We start from the raw sequence: 22222 nt of genomic DNA on the forward strand, positions 1-22222 counted from the left end.
GGAATCAGGGGGCTTTAAGGGCAATGGACTGCAGAAAGAGATCAATGCAGTATATAAATTCAGCAGCTGGCTGAGTGAATTATCGACATATGCAACAAAATGATATGGGTCCGTTCTTATTGTTGTGTAACTAATGTCACTTAAATTCTTTGTTAGTTTTTTTCCAACAATTTTTTATTTGATTGCTTTCTAATATATTTTTATCTCCATCTGTGCTAATTGGTCTGTTAATGAGAACTGATTAGGCAGTGTTCTACTATTGTTGCTTTTATAAACAATTGAAAATGGGCCAGATTCAGTTTGATGAATACAACCTCAATTGAGCTTTTAATTTCCTCATAATTTAGACTCACAGAAAGGGTACCATCAGTGAAACCATATTTGCATCAGGCCCTGAGAGATCAGCAGGCATATTAAATGAACGAAAAAAAAACCCAAATGTATTCCTTACAAAAAAAGCTTTACATGTGTCATGCTACATAGCACCTAATCATAGGCTAATTTTTTGGCTACAGCACTACATTTCTTCTAATCGTTCATCAGTTTAGGGAAAACTATACCCCCGAACAATGTAGGTCTTTATAAAAATATATTGCATAAACATGCACATATGTAAAACCCTGCTTCATCTAAATCAACCATTTTCATAAAAATATACTTTTTTATTAGTATTATTTACCATTGGGTAATCATAAATAGAACATTGCCATTTTAAGAACTAAAGGCTTCCCCATGGGATCATATGATTCACAGTGCACACAAACAAGCCAAAGCACACATACATGCAAGGTGACCACAGCCAATTAAAGTTCTGTCTTTTACTCCCATACAACCCAAATTCCTTTTTTTATTAAAACATCCATACCCATTATAAAGCTATTTATAAAACCCCAGGTGTCAATCATATATTGCCTGCTCCGCAGAGGTGGGGCAGACCATTCCATTCACTTTCCATTCAGCACTACCTAGATCACACTGCACACCTTGCTTTCCCCCTCCCTCCTCACTATCTGTCATGTTGGAGCAGTAAGGCTCAACATAGAAAGGGTTACGTTTTCAATTTAGAAGTCTGCTTGGAATCCAAATTTGAAGGAAACCCCCTCACGGTAGGGGGTAATTCACAAATCTTTTACTAAAGATGAAAATCATGGCGCCCAGTCATTAGCTTGTAGCTAGAGATCCATTTCAGGATTATCTCATATTCTGATAAAACCAGAATAATATGGGTTAGGCCTGGTGTGTTTGGTGTCTATGAAAAGAGAATTCCATTTCCCACATAAAGCACATGGTTCTATAATTCTGGTGAATACCCATAAGTATTTGAGGCTAGCTGGAAAATGAAATGTCACCAGAACAGCCAGTTACCAAATGGTGACCCGCCCTCACCTTTCTCATTGGATGGGGGCGTGAACTTTTTAAACGGGGGGTCATGTGACCAGTTCCTGGGCACTCCCTCCTCATGCATACGGTAAGGAGGGAGGGGCCCAGCGGCACATAAAAAGCACACATGCCCAGGTATTCCTTAGCTCATTCTGCAGGTCCTAACTTATGTTGGGGAATGGTCTCAACTTTCCAAACTTTTACCTCAGGAGGACACAAAAGATAACTCGGTAACGTACATAGGGTTTTCTCTGTGTTTTTATTCCCTTTTATTTTACTAACTGTTTTGTATGCACATGTCTCTTTTTGTAAAACCTTTTTTTTTTTTAAAATGCACTGTTTACCTTTGTAATATTAAATATAAAATTTAATAAGTTCTGTCCTTTGGCTCTATAATGATCTCCACGTACCTTGTATAACTGCTCAGGCCTAAATGTATTAACTGCTTGGCTGTGTGTGCGTGTGTTGAGTAGGGGGGGCAAATTCTGTGCAGAAGCTAATTAACTAATGGATTGTCAGCAGGAGAGTGTGTTTGTAAATTAACCCCGTGACTGCTGGAGTGTTGAATTAGCGGAAAACGAACCCTAACTGCAGTAAGAAAGTTTGTGTGGTATATTTGTGTAATTGGGTTTCTATCGCCTGTTAATGATAGATGGTGGCAATGAATAGTTATTTGGGGCAGTGGTGTGTTTGGGGGTGCTAGTCTAACCTGTGTGAAAGGTGACTGAGTGTAACCCCTTGTTGCCCCGTCCCTGTGTCAGGCGCGTCTGAGAGTGGCGTGTTCTTGACACTATCTAATTGTGTAGCCAGTGCATGGGCATGTGCATTAGGCCCCCAATTCTGGAACATAAACAAGACTTTAGGGAGACACAAAGGTTGCCTTAATAACAGTGAAGGAAACAAGCTTTAAATAATGTATAGTGTAAGTGACATTTATTTTACTTGACAAACACAATAGAAAAGAATTTTAATTATTTCTTAGGGTGACAGGTTCCCTTTAATAAAAGTTTCAGATCATTTAAATACATATTATGTGTAGAAAGCAAGGATTATTTACAGGTTCATGGTGAGCTAAGCTAGGTTTGAATTAGATAAAATTATATAGACATATTAATATATTATTATTCATATATTAATATTGCTATATATAATAAAAACTGTAAATGTAATACGATTTGCAAAAAAAAAAAATTTGCATTTACAATGGGTTCACTGCACAGTTTTTTAAATTTTTTTTTAAATTTTAATTGATCAGTGTACATTTTACATAGCTGCTTTACGTTGATGTGATTTCTTTGGCCCAAAATAGTTACTTTTTCGTAAGATGTTTTGTTACATTCACTACCACCATTTCAAAGAAAAAAACATGCAACTTATTTTTGTTGGTGGTTGAGTCGCAATGTGTTTACAAAGCATATATTAACTGTGTGGTAAGATAAAATTATTCACAGCCAGGAAAAAAATGTTTTTCTATTGTGTTAAGCAAAATAAACTTCACTTACACTATATAAACATTATACAGTAAATCTTGTTTCCATCAGTCTTGGAATGAGACAGCAACAGCAATTAGGCAGGCACCATTTTGTGAACACTATTATCAAAGGGGTGGTTCACCTTTAAATTAACATTTAATATGTTATAGAATGTTGTATTTCTAGCAACTTTGCTATGGGTCTTCATTGTTTTAGTTGTTTCAATGTTTAGTTTTTTAATTATTTGCTTTTCACTGCTACATCTTTCCAGCTTTTAAATGGGGTTCACTGATCCCGGCAGCCAGAAAACTATTGCTCTGTGATCTTTCAATTTTATTATTGTTACTTTATATTTTCCACTCAACCCCTCTCCTATTCATATTCCTTTCTCTCATGTAACCTACTGCCTAGTAGCTAAGGTAAGGAAGACCCTAGCAACCAGCTGCTAAAATTCCAAACTGGAGAGCTGCAGAACAAAAACTAACAATAAATTACTGAAAAATCACAACAAATAAAAAATAATATGCAAATTGTCTCAGAATATCAAGGTCTATGTCATACTAAAATTTCATTTAAAGCTGAATAACCCCTTTAATGCAAGCTTTGTACAGGTATGGATCCATTATCTGGAAACCCGTTATCCAGAAAGATCCAAATTGCAGTCCCATAGACTCGATTATATACAAGTAATTCTAATTTTTAAAAATTATTTTGTTTTTCTCTGTAATAATAAAACAGTACCTTGTACGTGATCACAACTAAGATATAATTAATCCTTATTGGAGCCAAAACAGTCCTGTTGGGTTTAATTAATGTTAAATTATTTTTTAGTAAAGGTATGGAGATCCAAAGTACAGATTACTACACATTTAGAAGGTGAGTAGAGAGGGGGAAGTGAGTGTTGAATGGAAAGTGAAAGTAATTGTATGGCCCGCCTCTATGCCTAAGGCATAGAGACGAGGTACGCAATATATGATTAACCGCTGGGATTTTTAAATGCCTTTATATTGGGTATGAGTAACCTTAGGGTTTGTCTGAAGGTGTTTAAAGTTGAGAAATTGTTAAATATTCACTAAAGTGCGATAAAACGTGCGCTAAAAATTTTACCGCGTCTTAATTTTGGCGACTTTTCACACGATTCACTATAAGCATACTCGCGCTATTTTACGCGCGGTATTTCATGCGATAGCTTTGTCACGATAAATAGCGTGCGCTATTTATCGCGTGCGCTAATTGTCGCGACATTGCGTACGCAACAAACGGCAGCATAAAAATGCCGACATTTTGCCCTGGGAGAGCACAGAGTGCTAAAGAGGTGCTGTATAAAAGTTTATTTGCCAAAAAAACCCCCAAAAAACTATAAAAATCTAAGTAAGAAAAAAAAAGAAGTGCTAGAGATAATAAAATGGGGGGGCATTTAAGAATATTTAGCCAAATACTTAGGGGTCTGTTTGCTAAAGTGGCTTAAATTAAGACTTTAGACACAGAATAAATGGCAAATATGTTATGGGCACTTTATTAAACGGGAACAAATATCATATTGCAATTATTCTGGCAACAAAACATTGGATTGGCAGTTATCACACTCGCCAGAAAATACGCTACGTACTAATTAACGCAAGTTTTACTATTCAGCAAAATGGGCTACAGACAACATTGTTGGCAGAATATTTGCAAACATATAACCCATATAGCATATTGATGCTGTTCCTGATAAATGTAAGAGTGTAGGAGAAACTACATGAAAGTATAGAATACCATATCAATGAAGGAAAAATAATGAGACATTACTCAGTTCCAAAGTATAAAAATATAAAATTTTACTATTAAAAGAAAAAAGGGGGGTAAAAAAACTTAGGGCTTGCTGCCCTTGAGTTCTCGCATGTCCCTCTGGAGTTGATCCACCTCTCTCCGGAGCTGGGCCAGCTCGGCCTTCATGTTGGCCAGGTCCTCCTGCACGGATGGTCCCGCAGGAGAACCTGGCGCCCAGCGCTTGGCCTGGGGGGAGTCCGGGGCCTGGGGGGAGAACTCAAGAGCCTGGGGGGAAACTGGGGGAGGAAAGAGGGGGGGTGTCTGGGGCCTCGGGGGCCTCTTCAGCCTCTTGGGCTGATGGTCCTGAGGCCTCTGGGGCCAGTTCCTGGGCCTCTGGGGCCAGTTGTAGGGCCTCTGGGGCCAGTTGTAGGGTCTCTGGGGCCAGTTCCTGGGCCTCTGGGGCCAGAGGAGGTTGGGCCTCGGGGGCCGGAGGTTGGGCCGCGGGGGCCGGAGGAGGTCGGGCCGGTAGAGCCTGGAGGGCCTGGGGTTGGGCCTGGGGAGGCGCCAGGTGAAGTTCTGTGAAATAGTATTGCAAGATGTTATTTTATGTAATATATTATATATATATATATATATATATACATTCATACACCATCATAAATAACGGGGACCCTCACAACAACATTTTTTGGGCCCCCCTCCTCCCACGCCCCCAATGGCCCCTCCCCCTGTGAACCCTCACATCAATACAAAGGACACACAGACATTGTTAGCCAGGGCCCCCTAAAACATTTGTGGCCCTTCCCCAAATGACTCATACTATGGGCCGCTCTCTGCTGCTTCCCCCCTGCTTTAAAATTATTTATGCATATGTATTTGAAAATAGATGTGTATATACAGTATATATACAATACGAAGTGCTGGGAAGCTGCACACCATAAGGAACAATAATACCTGGGTGCCTGTGGCAAAACAAAATCTAGACAGGCATGGGGTGACGGCACACACAGGATTTTCACAAGGAGTCACAAAGATGTGAAATAATATTCAGAGGTTTATTGTGACCAACGTTTCAGTTCCTCACTGGCATTATGGTTGAACGTGATGGACGTATGTCTTTTTGCAACCCAACTTACTATGTTACTATGTTACTTTCATCATCCCTGACATTTCTTACATTTGTACATTCAAATTACTTGCTAAATCTTTTACTGAACGTATACTGTAAAAGCATAATAAAGTACAATAATTACCTTCTGCAATTTCAGCGACCAGTTCTGGGCTCCTGTGCTTCAGGTCGGACCACAGACGCTGGAGCTGGCGGGGGTCCACATCAAGGGCAAACCCGGCGAGCAAACCCTTTCTTAGCTCGCCCAGGATTGCCCTCTTCCTCTCGTGGACCCCTAAGTCCCCCAGCGGCGGGTCATCATATCCTGCACGCAGGAGCACGCTGATGATATAGCGCCTCTCCCCTGGTAGCAGATCAGAAACCCCAGGCATGGTCCTCTCAGTTTGGTGGCTGCAGGCTCAATGACACAAAATGGCCCCAAGTTGCACATGTCACGAGGTTACAAAATCGCCACAAAATGTCCGCAAGTCGCGAGATTACAAAATCGCAATAAAAAAAATCGCCAAAATATTCACCGCTACAGTACAGTACATTATCGCGACAAAATATTCACCGCTATAGTACTGTATATTTTGGCGACAACATATTCACCGCTATAGTACTGTATATTAGTAGCGAAATTCCATACATGCCAAGACTTTAGTAAAATTGAGTAAAAAGACACATACTTGAATAAATAACACTAAGTCCATATTTTATTGCAAAAAACTCATTTACTGTACTTTTCTATAATTTTTTGCCTGCCTGTAGTAGGTGTTAATTTTGAGTAAAATTGAGTAAAAAGACACATACTTGAATAAATAACACTGTAAGTCCATATTTTATTGCAAAAAAACTCATTTACTGTACTTTTCTATAATTTTTCGCCTGCCTCTTGTAGGTGTTAATTTTCGCATAGCCGAGTGCGATATTTAGCGCGCCAAAGTTATAGTGAATCATGTGATCGTATTCTTTTCAGCGCGGAAATTAACGCATGCGGTAAAACTAGCGCGAGAAATACTGCATGCGAAAATGGCAACTTATCGCATGCGGTAATGCTGTAGTGAATCGCGCGCTAATTGTCGCGCCTTAACGCAAAAAAGCGTGCGATAATTTTTATCGCACTTTAGTGAATCGGCCCCTATATCTATATTTCTAGATTCTAGATTTCTGTGAAAAGTTTACTGGCTCAGGTTTGCAGTGCTAATGCTGGATAAGCAACCATCTTTTATTAGCTGGCCAAAATCTTCCTTATCATCTCCATCATGCTTCCTATTTTTTTGAATTAACATTTACTGATAAACTTTCTTGTTGGAGATGTTTGCTGGCTGGGCCAAACTTCTTTAGCTTTTATGCTAAGAAATTATTGCTCATTTATGTCCACAAGTCCAGTTATAGTCCCAACAGTTTTCCCATAGTCATTTGCATGTAAAACCGCTTTCATTTTAGGTACTTGCACTTCTTGCACTTCCCTATAGTTGTGTTGTGCGCTACTCAGTGTTTCCTGCCTTCCATTCCCAATCAGGCGCTGCTGTGCCCATTGATATAGGGACACTCTGGAACTACTGCCATCACATGACAATGCAGTAGCCCCAGGGTTCACTTCGTACCCGGCATCAATAGGCCTAAAAAATTAGGTGCATGCTGAACACCAGAAATGTGCAATTGGAGGAGATTTGCCTTAGTTGTGGTAATTTGGATGCAGTTGCAGTAGGCACTATGCAATTGCCCCTCCCTGACCACAACTATGCCGGAATTCTGCGAAGAACTGCTGTTTTGTAGGAAAAAAACATTGCACTTTAAATTGCACTTTGCTTACTATACTTTTGGATTTACAAGAGCCCTATTATGTTATTTGCATCAAAGATGAAAGTATATATTTCAAACAATATTTAAATCAACTGAGTACTTCTGAGCCAGGTTCTTTTTTACTTGCTGTTCATACAAGTGGAATTGACTTATCACTCAATATTAGCCCCTGGAGTTAAAGATGTACTTTCTAAACTGGTTGACATATTGTACTCAGCCTCAGCTACCAGTCTAGGGTCATAATACATCAATACTGTTTAATGAACACACTCTGTACTGCTTTCCTTTTAGTAATGTGTACATTAGTTTCAGTGGGATTAGGTCAAAGCAATTAGACTTTTTATAAAATACTTTTTGTAGACGCTTCGTAGCTACTTTTGAGATATATATTTAAACCTACTCTGTCTTACAGTATGAGCAAAAAGTATTAGAACCATACCTATGTTTTATGTTTACACCTTGTAAAGCACTGAGTACATTGTGGTGCTATATAAATAATAAACACATACATAAATACATGGGGTGCCAAGGGATAAAAGGCATAAAGTAGTTTTGCATTGCACTGATTTAACTGGCTTGGTTAGTTTTGTTTCCATTAGGGCTCTGGCACACGAGGAGATTTGTCGCCGGCAATTTTTAAAAGAGCGATTTGGCGACAAGACGAGCGACAAGACGCCAATGCTAAATCAATGGAATTCGCCAGCGTCAAAACATACGAGGCTACTTCAAATCGCCTGCTGTTTCAAATCGCACACAGACCCTTTTCTGAGCGATTTAAGTAAACATGAGGGGGGGTTAACTGTTGAGTGTACCATGGGTAGCAGATCGCCTGGAGCTCAACTCGCATGAAATCTCTTCGTGGGTATTGTCGTGGCGACTTGTCGCCAAAGCGCCAGGGGGAAAAAATGCAGGCGACAAATCTCCTCGTGTGCCAGAGCCCTTAGAAAAGATGATACTAAGGGATGATAAAAGAAGTGCCTGAAAATATATTTAAATATATTTTAAAAAATCTAGGAAAACTGACAATAATCAACTTGACAGCAAATACATTTTACTGCTGCAGTGTTTGAAACAATATAGAGATCATTTTCATGTGAGTCAAGGTGAAAAGTGCAAAAACACCTCCAGAGCGTGATGTTTTGGTACTTTGCACTTTGCCACACTTCTTGCACTGTGAAGGGCAACTCTTTGTTCTTCATTGTAGGAGCTACGCATTGCATACAAAGGGGGTGGGAAGTGGGCAGCACATGAGCACCCTATGGGACACCCTATTTATGGCAGGAGTTAATAAAGAGCCTGTTGCATTGGTAAATTTCCTTTACATATGTACCAGAAGCTATACGACAGACCCATATGAGGAAGAGGTTGCAAAAATTAGAACAGGAGTAGTGATGAGTGAATTGTTTCTCGTACCTTCTGTGAAAACTTGCAGCAAAAAAATTAATTGCACGTCCAAAAATAGTCGCAGTCATAACAAAATGGGCAAAAAAGATGCGCTCGATTTTTCGCTTTTTCACAGTTTTTCCTGTCACTTCACATATTTTTTAGTGAAGCAAAATGGAACAGATTCGCTCATAACTAAACAGGAGAAATCCAGACATTTTTAAACCAGGGGCTGGGTAACAACTGTGTTCACTAGGGCATAAGGGTCGGGGGTCCTATTTATATTATTTATTTCATCAAATTATATTTGTCAGTGATTTGCAATATATAGGTATCATCAGCATACAGATAATATTTAAAGTTAAATGAGTGAATGAGCCCGATTACAGATATCAGATGAATGCAGAATATTCATAAGAAGGGAGTAGCCAGCCATATCAAATGCAGTTTGATAGGTCAAGAAGGATTCGAAAGGAGAGGTGACCTTTGGTTCAACAACTTGAAGATCATCTGTAACTCCACACAAGGTAGCCTCAGTACTGTGCTGGTTGTGCAAAAGAATTAAATGAAGGTATTTTTGAAGGGGTTTAACTTACAAAACTGTGGTAAAAAAATTACCAAGCCACCATCTCCTTAGAAAACTTCAAATGGATGTTCAAATAATGTGAGCATTTTGGTGTCCTGGATGATGCTGTGCAAGTGCTTACATTTTCAAAAAAGGACTTTTTAGTTAGAAAGATATGATTATAAAATTGTCAAGCCACCATACCGCATCAAGGTAAACCCCATGGGGGAGATTTATCAAGACACGAATGCTCGAAGCGTTCGTTCAAACGCTCCGAGCATATTTCCACCGATTTTTTCGCGCTTGCGCAACTTTTTAGTCCGCTTGAATCGGCCCCCATGTGTTGGTCCTATCTATTAACCTCTGGTCAAGATGATGATCAGAAATGGGAAAGGGGTTCACTAGTAAAATCAGAAAGATACAGAATTTTGTTAAAGACTAGATTCAAAAAGTCACCATTCTTATAGTTTGATGTGTCTGTCCACTGCTGGAAGTCAAAGGAGGAGGTTAGTGAGGAAAAAGAGAGGGAGTTTGTCAATGCAGATGACAAACACGGAATTTCATAGCGAATCCATGCTTATCAATGTAAACTACAACAGGTATGGGATGTATTATCTGTAACAATGAGCGAAAATTTTTGCTAGGTTTTGCTGCAAAAAACGCCCATAAATTCCAATGGCTGTAAAAAAAATGTTTGACAGTAAAAAAAAATGTGTGGTAAAAAAATTTCCACCCATTGACTTCAAGGCTTTTTGAGAATTTTTGCTGTTTCATTAACTTTTTGGCAAAGCGAAATGGGACAGATTCTCCCATCACTAATTATCTGCACTGCACAGGGCCTTGGGCCTTACAGATAAGGTGAATATGTATAATTTGAAGCACCATGCCCTAAAGGTAGTAAATATAATTTAAACATTAGTTACCACGAAGGACAAGTTTTAACTATAATGTCATAGAGACAAAGGAGTTTATTAAATTAAATTGTTTGCTAAAAATGGACTCTCAAGAAAATAGGTTTCTGGATAAAAGATCCCTTGCTTGTACACACTTGAACATTGTGCATATTGGTAAAATTGTATTGTTGAGTATTGGGTGACAGTGTGTTTATATTTTGTACTATAAGGCCAAGTGCATTTGTGGGCAAAAATAAAAGGGTGAACAAAGTTGGATGTAGTGCTGCATACTGTGGTCCACTAGCTTCTCTGGATTTTGCTATGTCCTTTTATGTCCTTGCTGAGTCCAGATCAAGATTTAAGGGGTCTGATGCTATCTAAACACTACCGAGATAATTTGAAAATTATTCATGAGTGATAATTGAGTGATGCATTATGTATTTAAATGTGTCTACTATAAAGGGCAGATTTAACAACATTGTAATTTAAATTTATTTTCTTTTATACCGTGAAGTTCCCATAAACTGTAGCAATAAAATAACTGGAGCATTGTTGTGTAAGTGGCGTGCTTGAAGAATTTATATTCAAAGTCATGCTGATAATCCTGTTGGTTTTAAAAGTTCTCTGCATCTATCAGTTTCTGAATTCTTTTGGTGAAACCAAAGAAGATGCAAGAAAAACTGCTAAATATCTAAAAATCTTGATTTGTGGGAGAAACTTGTTTTGCCTGTTGAGATCAACCTACATTTTTTCTCAACCTTTGAAAAAGAGGCCCTTAAAGGAACAGTAACACCAAAAAATGAAAGTGTATAAAAGTAATTACAATATAATGTACTGTTGCCCTGCTACAACTGGTGTGTTTGCCTCAGAAAGACTACTATAGTTTATATAAATAAGCTGCTGTGTAGCCATGGGGGCAGCCATTCAAGCTGGAAAAAAGGAGAAAAGGCACAGGTTACATAGCAGATAACTAATAGATAAACCCCATATAATGGGGTTTATCTGTTATCTGCTAAGTAACCTGTGCCTTTTCTCCTTTGAATGGCTGCCCCCATGGCTACACAGCAGCTTACTTATATACATATACACCTGTTTTGATGCAACCGTCTCCGTTTTTATGTGACCGGACTTATTTTGACACAACTGCAACTTTTTTTTTCCCGCACTGAATTTTCGCACCTGTTTCGCAAAAAAATCCCCAATGCCGAAACTCAGAAATTCGCCGTGAATCCATGCCTGCCAAAAAATTACGGTCTACACTATGCTTGGCTGCTTTTAAAACAAAAATTGTAGCAAATTTATAAGTATGATGTGTCTCTGTTATGTTCTAAGAGGTTTCCCTTTTACTGTATTATTCCCTTAAACAGTAAAGTATGAGGTTAGCTAGGTATATGTGCAGCAGCTGAAGCTCCTTCATTTTAGTTTTAGGCAGTACAAAGTGATACTATAAAACTGTAGCAGCAAAAATATTCTCATGCCCTAAATGTAATTCATTCTGAAAATGTAAAAGTATAATGGTCCTTTTTAAATAAACCTTTCACTGAGACTGCATTATTCCTGCTCTAGTCAGATATCAGGGACAGTATTATGTTCTGCACCTGTCAACCAGAATATATGTTAATATGGAGAGAGCTTTAGGCTAAGGGCACACAGGGTGTACAGTCAGCTTCTCTCCGTCTGTGCCTTGTACACAAGCAGAGAGAAGCTGTTCTGACCCTGTGTGCAGCTCCACTGACAGGCACACCGTTGGCCTGAGTGCCATGGAGGGGATAGCAGCTCGAAAATGCACTCAGGCCAAAGCTGTGCCTGTCAGTGTAGCTTCACATAGGAGCAGATAGGAGCGCATTCGCTTCTCTCCGATTCTATGCCTTTGTGTGCCCTTAGCCTAAAATATAAATTCCTCAAAACCTTAAGTACATTTAAAACCCCTCTGTACATGTAATACTCTATGGTCAGCTTACACATTTCCCTACTTTCCTTTCTATTATTCTTCCATAAAATATATTGTTTTGTTGTGAGTACTGTTCTAAAACTAATTACTAAAAGTAATTGTCATCTGCACACAATTTCCACTGTTTATCAGTAGCATAAGGTTCTCATATAGATCATCACATTAAAATTAACTTTTTATATGTAATTGTAACTTAGTAGTACACATTCATTTTATATTATAGAATAGAGGAGAGTAAGCCCTGCACCTTCCACCGTATATATATTTCTATAGGAGGCTAACATAGAAAGCCATACAGAGTGCAGATCAAATCAAAGAAACTTTTTTATTATAGCCAGCACCACGGACAGCACCCAGAGTTGCTGCAGTTTGAGTAGTTCCTGTGGAACATGATTGGAAGTAGAACTCCACTTGCACTTATATTTAATGAGCTGCTGGTTATTATTTATATTGCAACATCAAATCCTGCAGCGATTTACAGAATAAGGGGATAAAAGTCAGCCTGATTTATTTTACTCATAAGTTCCTGTAGCACACAAACATTATGGGCCATGAAATTCACATGGTTCTTAGAGTTGTGTTTATCAAGTTAATATTAATTTCTGAAATGTACTATTTCCATTAGACTAGAACATTTATAAGGCTGCCTAGATATTTCACCTTCGTTCTCCTTTATGCTCTTGTATATGTGGGAATGCAATAAATAGCATTAGAAAAATACAGCATTTAAAGGAAAACTATACCCCTGAGCAATGTAGGCTTTTTATAAAAATATTTTGTGTAGAATATCTTATGTATCTTTATGTAAAACCCTGCTTCATCTAAATAAACCATTTTTTTTAAATTGCCATTTTAGTTACTAAAGGGCATATTTATTATGCTGTGTAAAAAACGGCGAGAAAATTTGCCACACATCGCCAGGCTTCACCATGTAAAAATGGCATAAAATCGGCGTAATTTTTTTTACGCCTTTTTTCTTCCACCGGATCTTATGGCAAATAACAGCGTAATATCCGGCGTTCAGGCGGCGATCTTTTCCATTTATTTTACACAGCTTTTTACTCCGTTTTTTCGGCGAATTAGTTTTACACAGCATAATAAATATGCACTTAAGAGCTGCCCCCTGGGATCATACGATTCACGGTGCACACAAACAAACCACACATACATCTTAGGTTCCTGGAGCCAATTAATGGACAAAGTTCAGTCTTATACTCCCACACTTCTTCCTGTTACAGTTAGAGCTGCCTTATTTCTGGTCAGGTACTCACTGACCATCACAAAATGGTGGCCCATGTTAAAAAGGCAGTATTTACTGACATGTATTCCAGTTTGGTGAGATTCTTTAATTGGCCACTAAATATGATATAAACTATTTGTTGGTTAAGTATTCATTCTGGTGGTATAGTTTCCCTTTAAATAATTTTGAAGTATTTGGTAAGTGATCATTTAACCTTTTCTTTTTTAAATTCTGTGTATGTTACTTGCAGGTTATGCTAATACTTTAAGACCTATTAGCTACTGAAAAGAGAGGCAAGTCCTTGAACGCTAAAATAATGTTCTTCATTATGTCTGGAAGGACCTTACATGTCTTTTTTTAATTATATTCCTAAGTAATTACCAACACTCTCTGACCCTTTTTTCATTGCTTTCACTGTACTTATATAATTATTAAGTTGAACATTAATTATGTTGTGCTTATTTACTAATTAAGATATTAATATCCATGTATATTCTTATATTAAGGCTGTTGAACAGAGATGCCCTAATCAACTAGAGCAGCTTCCTATTGTGCAGTGATTCGCAGTTATTTAAAGTTATTGCTACTGATGATTATTTTAATGGCAAATTACAGTAAGCATTGCTATTGCTCATTTGTGTTTCATAGTCCAGCTAGCTGTCCATTTTGAACATATAATCAGTAAAAAGGTCAAGTATGAAGGGGGAAGGCTGCAGGCCAGCATAATGGTGCATGTACCAACTATACAAAGAAAAGCAGAACCCAGTTTGAGTCAACTGTTTACTGACAATGGCACTTGTTTTTAATCTCTTCTTCCTTGCTCAAGTGTAGCTGCAAATTTTTCCAGCACCTGCATTCTTAGTAGTGATTGGTGAGTTCCTTGCTTGATAGGAACTGTTTTTCAGTATGATAGTGGCTAAAGGTTCTTTCTTTTGCTAACTTTTTTTTTTTACAAAGAAATACTAATACCGACCAACCACACAAAAGTATTTGAAGTGTTACACAGAAGTATTTCAAGTGTCTTGTGAACTGTCCTCATTGTTTAAACTCACTCATGAAAACAGTTAACAAAAATGTGCTTAAAATGCAGAAATAGGAAGTTGTGGGCTTTGTCTACTTTTAAAGCAAATCTTATCTAAAACATCATCCTGACAACTTAATATCCCTGGATGTTATTTTTAGATCTAGTAATTTAGCAGTGTTTGGTATAATATATTTATGCCTGGGTCGCAAGTCAATTTCTTTTGGCAGTGTCCCATTGTTTGGTTAGTTATTCATTGTTTTTCCTTTGATTGATTGCAGATGCCCAGGAAAATTGCTTGCTAGCTAGAGTGTTGAAATAATTTCACTTTATATATCAGTTACACAGATCCTTCAAAATCTCTTGGCCAGTAGGGTAAAAATTAATAACTCGTTCAGTATATCAAGGCTATGTATGAAGAAGTGCTGTTTCAATGGACAGCATTTTCCTTACTATTTGCAATAACTCCCAAACATAATTACACAAAACAGAACTAATTAAATAAAAAAAACTGTACTCATTCAAATGCAAAAGATTTAAGAGGTCATTCAAATAATTTTTTTTTTGTCTTGAACATATAAACTGTAATCCAAACACCTTTAGATTTTTGTGTACAGGGTCAGACTTGGGGGTGCAGGGCCCAGTCCCCGTGGCCCAGTCAGACTCTGTTTGTATATAAAAAATTAAATTTTTATACTAAGCAGTGAACTGATGCTGATTACTGTCAAAAGTGATTCCTCTACATTTAAGTAAGATGGGTTAGGAAATAATCACTCAGTTTGGTACTATTGTACTTTGACCCATATAGTCTGCAAAAGAAATAAGTGCTACTCATTAAAGCGTCTTTTCATTATTTTTATCATGCTGTATATGTCTACTATGCCGTATTATGTCTACTATGCCATTGTTTTTAAAGTAGTAGAGTCTCACCAGTATAAACATTGGGTTTGGGTGCCAAGCCAGGGGGAGCAGAACACCATAGTAGCATATGGACTTGTGCTCAATAAAAACTCAAACTGTACAGGCCATAAATAAATAAGTACACACATTTTTATTTAAATAACGTCCAAAAAATAGCCCTATGCGTTTCGTGCCTATCTAGCACTTAATCATGGGCCCATGATTATGTGCCAGATGGGAACAAAACGGGTAAGACTTTTTTTGAATATGTTATTTAAATGAAGACTTTTGTACTTTTTTATTTTGGCCTTAAGTTTGGAGTGCAAGCCTATATGCTACTACCTTTAAAGCATCCCACCAACTGCATGCCTGCAGCCAACTCCCATTAAACACGGAGCAGGCTCTCTTTGATACCCTTGCACAGGGTTGGTAATGATTGCTTAGTATTCTATTGATTGAAATAGTATTCTGCGCTAAACATATTTATTTTAAAAAATTTTAGTACTGATGTAATCTATGTAATTATTACACAAATGTAAAACACACATACATTTGAGGCATTTTAGTTATCACAGCATCCACCCAATTAAAGGAACAGTAACCCAAAAAAATGAAAGTGTATAAAAGTAACTAAAATATAATGTGCTGTTGCCCTGCACTGGTAAAAGTTGTGTGTTTACTTCAGAAAGTCTACTATAATTTATATAAATAAGCTGCTATGTAGCCATGGAGGCAGCCATTCAAAGGAAAAAAGGCACAGGCATATAGCAGATAACAGATAAAACACTATTGTATTCTACAGAACTTATCTGTTATCTGCCATGTAACCTTTGCCTTTTCTCCTTTTTTCCAGCTTGAATGGCTGCCCCCGTGGCTACACAGCAGCTTATTATATAAATTATAGTAGTGTTACTGTAGCAAACACGCCAGTTTTACCAGTGCAGGGCAACAGTGCATTATATCTTTATTACTTTTAAGCTCTTTTTAGTGTTACTGTTCCTTTAAAGTACAAGACAATTAGAGCAAAAGACAAATATGCCAGTGACCTCATTGTTGCTTACGATCATATTTTTTTAAAAGATTAAACAACCTAAGGTTGTTCTGTTAATCTTTATAAGACATGACATGTTTTGCTGACACTTTAGAGTATTTGTTGTAAGCCTTTCTATGGTAAATTGCCTTGATACAATGAAGAATAGTGGAACAGTCATGTTGGATATGTGATGAGATAAAACAAACCAATAAAAATAAATAAACAGAAAGCTAACTCACTTTCTAGCAGTAGGTTTGTGTCAGGTTCCAGTGCTGCTATTATCAGTAAGAAGTTACTTTTCCTGTGTCCTTTTGAAATAAATTATGTTTTGTATTGTAACTCTTGGACTATCTGGGTGCTTAGGCTTAATTCGACTGACAATCAGGCAGTCGTTTTCTTGGAACAATGGAAGATAACAGAAAAGGGCTTGAAAAGAAAGATAAGTGAAAAAACAGAAGAACAGAAAAAAGAATAACCAACACTGAACCATCACAGTTGATCTGTTGTTTGTAGTTGTCAGGGTCAGTGACCCAATTGCATTAGGATTTGCAGGCCAAAAAGTGATTAGAATGTAAATTAGAAGAAAAAAAAAATCATACACAAATTAGCAAATAGTTTGTATGTTCTTCCCTTGTGTATGTGGGTTTACCCTGAGTACTCCAGTTTCCTCACACTTCTAAAACACACATTCCAGAAATATACAGGCAGGTTAATTTGATCTTGACTTACCTGACCATAATATGTGTGAATGCAATTGGGACCTTATATTTTAAACTCCTCTAGGGCAGGGACTGATGTAACTGATGTTTTATCTTTGTAAAGAGCTGCAGAAATGTGTCGGCACTATGCCACTAAATAAAATACATATTTGAAGACTAAATGGAATTGGTCCATCTATAACATACTACAAGTTGAACTGAAGGTGAGCTTTGCCTTTAATTTGTGGGATTGCAATTTTTTTTATATTCCAATCATTTATTGTCCTTGCTAAAATGTCAGCCCGAACATGTAATTGTGCAGTAAGCAATTCAATGGAACATGTATGAAATGTAACCTAATGCTACCTGTTGTATTGGTTGCTATACATGACTAGGCCTGTAGCAACTGCCCTGGTTTTTAAAACCATTCAACACTGGTGGGCATGTTGTTTAATGTTTGTTGTGAATAATCCTCATAAGATTTCACTTTGGCAGCAATTCCTTTTTTTGTATATTGGCCACTGTATGTCTGGTATTTCTGTAAAAGCAACATCTTTAAAAGTATATAGTATTTTCTAACTGTTTACTGACATGATGGTTAGATCTCTTATTGGTAGCTTTGAACTGAAAATAACATAGATATCACAATGATTAAATAAAAATGTTAAACCCACAAGGAGCTTGCTTTTTTGTGATTACATATATATTCACACATTATTAGTCATTTGCAGAGGGTGGTTGTTTACCTATCAGGCCAAGTACTTTACCACAATCTAATGTTTCTTAGGTTTTGCATAATGGATTTTGCTCTCATTACTTGTCTTAGGCAGAATTGATCATATAAGCATACATGACACTATCACAAATTTGACAAATTCCTGCCCACCCCTTTTCAATTTCCTAGAAATAATCAAACTAAATTTCATTGGAATAAAAAATTTCTTGGCCAAAGCTTTATTTAAGTACAGCAATATATGAATATATACATTGATTCTATAACCTGTGCAACATTAAGGGGGGATTTATTAACATTTGGATTTTCGGTTTTATCTTTTTTTAAAACCATTTACTTAAAAAATCCGAATTGAAAAAGCATGAATGAAAAAAGTCATGGAATAATTGCGAAAACTATGACTACTTTTTCATATTGTCGCACAAAAGCATGTGTCAAAAAAACGTGAAAAACTCTAAAGCCACAAAGCAAAGAAAGATCTTCCAACTGTAAAAGGGACATCTGCCATTGACTTTTACATGATCTCGACAGGTTTTAGCTGGCATATTTAAGCATTCGAATTGTTGTTAAATTGCATAATAAATTGCGTTTTTTTCCCACAACAAAATCGAGTTTTCAGCAACAAGAAATCCGAACTGAAAAATTGAGCTTTAGTAAATAACTCTAATATTAAAGGGAACACTTTTTGAGGGGGATAGATGTTGCTACCTTAAAGTGCTACCTTAAAGTGTTAATCTTAAACTGCAGGCATAACTTCAGTTCTCTCAATAGTGCCCTTAGGTCTCCCCATATTTCTCCTCTTCTGATGGTCAAAAGCTTCATAAAAAAACCCACTGAAATTCCCATAATGCCACGCTCCTGCATCAAGACTAAGACTGCTGTACATGCGCAGTTTGTATAACTATGAGGAAGCTTTTTGCTGAATGGCTCAGATCACACATTCCTAATGGGGGGGAGGGAGTTCTTAACATTCTTATGGGAGGGGGAGCAAGAGAGGGGAGAGAGAGGAGAGAACTGCGCAGACTCTGGCACAAAAATTACAGAGACAAGGAAGGAGACAAGAAATCCTTTTTCTTTTGATAGAGGACTCAGTGCAGTGTTTCTGTGAGTGCTTATGGCTGTATTTACATAGAACTTTCTGATAAAGCTTATTTAGTTTTTACCTTTCCTTCTGCTTTAAGAATATACTATTGTCCTAAAAAACATGCAGTGATCTTAAAATGCCATGTGAAATAGTGTTTCTTTCAAACATATAAATGCAGGAATGGGTCAGTTTATAACACATGACCAAAGTAAAATAGAGAATACCTAAAACAACAGGGAAATGTATAAAAGAAAATGATATAGTGCTTAGATATACAGGTATAGGATCAGTTATCCGGAAACCCGTTATCCAGAAAGTTCCGAATTATGTAAAGGCCATCTCCCATAGGCTCCATTTTAAACAAATGATTCCAATTTTTAAAAATAATTTCCCTTTTCTCTGTAATATTAAAACAGTACCTTGTACTTGATCCCAACTAAGATTAATTAGTCCTGATTCAATGCAAAACAATTCTATTGGATTTAGTTAATGTTTAAATGATTTTTTAGTAAACTTAAAGCATGGAGATCCAAACTACGCTAAGATCCCTTATCCAAAAGACCCCAGGTCCCGAGCATTCTGGATAACATATCCCATACCTGTACATAGTTTTCCATTTATATTGGTGCTGTGTCTGAATATTCCATTACAGGTCTGCTAACAGTATCTTCCTTTTGTTTTACTTTAGGGGATGGTCAGGTTGATTTTGACGAATTTGTGACAATTCTTGGTCCTAAATTAGTATCCACAGAAGGCAGAGACGGATTTCTTGGAAATACCATAGATAGTATATTTTGGCAGGTAAGAAGCTGAGTTCTAATACTTTCTTTTAAATTTTGCATTTATAATGATATCATATTGTAGTTAACATGAAAACATTGGTGGAGTTATTGATATGTATTTTAATCATTTGGAATTGCTTGTTGTTTTAATGTTGCACCTGCTGTTTTCCATCCTTTAAAATCCTGAGATGAATGTCTATTGGAACATAATGTGATTTCCAATCTGTTTTTTATAATGTTCTGTTGCTCGGTGGTACTTGGGTGGGTCTAGTTGGTTTGCCATTCTATTTAATAATAGTGTTTTCTGTGACATGTTATCATGTCCTGCTTTCCCTTAATATGATCCTTTGTACTTTGTTGTACACTGTTATACAATGCTGACTGCATACTGCATTAAAGATTTTAGATTAATAGTATTTGATTACATTATATTGTATAAAACATCTTAGGGACACCTTATGGCAGGCACATAGATTGTGAGGAGCACAACTAACACACAAAATAAAGAACAGACAAAATTCCATTGAAGCAGCAGAAATGGATTGTTCTGTTTCTTGGCCTCATAGTGTATTACTGCCTGTTTCATTAAATAAGAAGTCAGTTTCACTTGATTGCTACTTTTACTGGAACAAGCATGCTTATTTTCCTCACATACGTATGTGATATCAATATTATGTCTAATGTGTTTCACGCTATAGCTACTTGAATTTGTTAAGAATCAGTTTAATAAGTATCGTAAGAGGCAAGGAGTTTGACTTCCCTTATTATATATGATGTCTAAAATATTTGGAATGTATATACGATATATGAATCAGTGTGTTTATAAAGTCAAAGTGTAATGTAACTGTATACATATATATTGATTGTTAGGATAAAACACCAAATTTGTGAACAGTAATAGTCTATATTAAGAATATATTTACTGGATATTGCATACTAAGATAAGATTAGTCCTATCCGGCTCATCTTCCTTACAATGTTATGAATGAAAGGTGTGCTGGAACAATAATGAAAATACAAACAGAGAATATATGTAAGGGGTAGATATAATACATTTTATGTAAATTATAATAATAATAATAATAATAATTATAATTATTCAGGAGGCATGGATGCCAAAATGTAAATTGTTGCCTGCGTCAAAAAAAAATTGTAGCACGCATCAAAAAATGACATGCACGTAAATTTTTTTACACACGCGCCAATTTTTTTTATGTACTTGACCATTTTTTTGGAAACACATCATTTTCAGCATTTGGCAAATTTTTCCTCATTTCATGAATCTTTTCAAAGATTTGCAAATTTTTTGGCTAAGCAAAATGGGACATATTTGCTATTCACTAGAAGGCACTGTTAGGGAATGCCCGTGAAGAGGTTCTGTAGCACATTTTCCTCTGTGGTCTAGGTAGAGTATATATAAGGGGAGAGCAATGGGTTACTTCTAGTTTGGCTGAAGAGAAGATTACATGGTACCCTGTACAACATTGAGCCAAGTAGTCAAGTTAACTAGTGGTAGGCCAACTTTGTGGAGCTCACTGTATGTGGTGAGAGCAGAGATAGGAGTAGGCCAGCTAGCTGACCAACTGATGCTCTCCCGAGGAGTAAGGAAGGGGTAGCACCCTGGAGGTAGTTAGGTCCTGTTGTGCATTAACTACACTCCTGTGACACAGGATCAACCTGAGCAACCTGATGTCAACCTGGAATCTTTGTACTGAACTTGATGTGTGAACTCAAATTGTGTAAACAACTGAGAATAGAGAAGCTGTACTAGTGACAGTGTACTAGAAGCTGTTAGTGTGTTTATCTGCAGATCAAGTGCAGATCAACTATAACTTTCTCTTTTTCTTTAATGGTGGTGTGTTTTATAACTGGTAATTTAATCCATTTATTACAAAATTGTAATAGATGGTACACCATGTTACAAATATATAAATAAAAGGGCCAGAACTAAGTGTAGGCAGAAAAGGCACGTGCCTAGGGCGCAACTGTGCGGGGCCCTAGGCACATAGTAACATAGTAACATAGTAAGTTGGGTTGAAAAAAGACATACGTCCATCAAGTTCAACCATAATGCCTATATATAACCTGCCTAACTACTAGTTGATCCAGAGGAAAGCAAAAAACCCCATCTGAAGCCTCTCTAATTTGCCGCAGAGGGGAAAAAATTCCTTCCTGACTCCAAGATGGCAATCGGACCAGTCCCTGGATCAACTAGTACTAAGAGCTATCTCCCATAACCCTGTATTCCCTCACTTGCTAAGAATCCATCCAGCCCCTTCTTAAAGTTATATAATGTATCAGCCAGCATGACTGATTCGGGGAGGGAATACCACAACTTCACAGCTCTCACTGTAAAAAATCCTTTCCGAATATTTAAATGGAACCTCCCTTCTTCTAAACGGAGTGGGTGCCCTCGTG

At 37.2% G+C, this 22222-nt stretch overlaps 1 protein-coding gene across 2 annotated transcripts in view; it reads left to right on the top strand.

The window, feature by feature from the left end:
- caln1 (calneuron 1) overlaps positions 1–22222 on the top strand; it is a 188931-nt gene that overhangs the window by 82941 nt on the left and 83768 nt on the right. For both annotated transcript variants that reach the window (XM_031896970.1, XM_002935800.5), the window contains exon 5: positions 19711–19823. In XM_031896970.1, coding sequence (XP_031752830.1) covers positions 19711–19823 — 113 coding nt within the window. The remainder of the gene's footprint in view (positions 1–19710; positions 19824–22222) is intronic.

This window comes from Xenopus tropicalis, chromosome 2, assembly GCF_000004195.4.
Source record: "Xenopus tropicalis strain Nigerian chromosome 2, UCB_Xtro_10.0, whole genome shotgun sequence".
NCBI lineage: Eukaryota > Metazoa > Chordata > Amphibia > Anura > Pipidae > Xenopus > Xenopus tropicalis.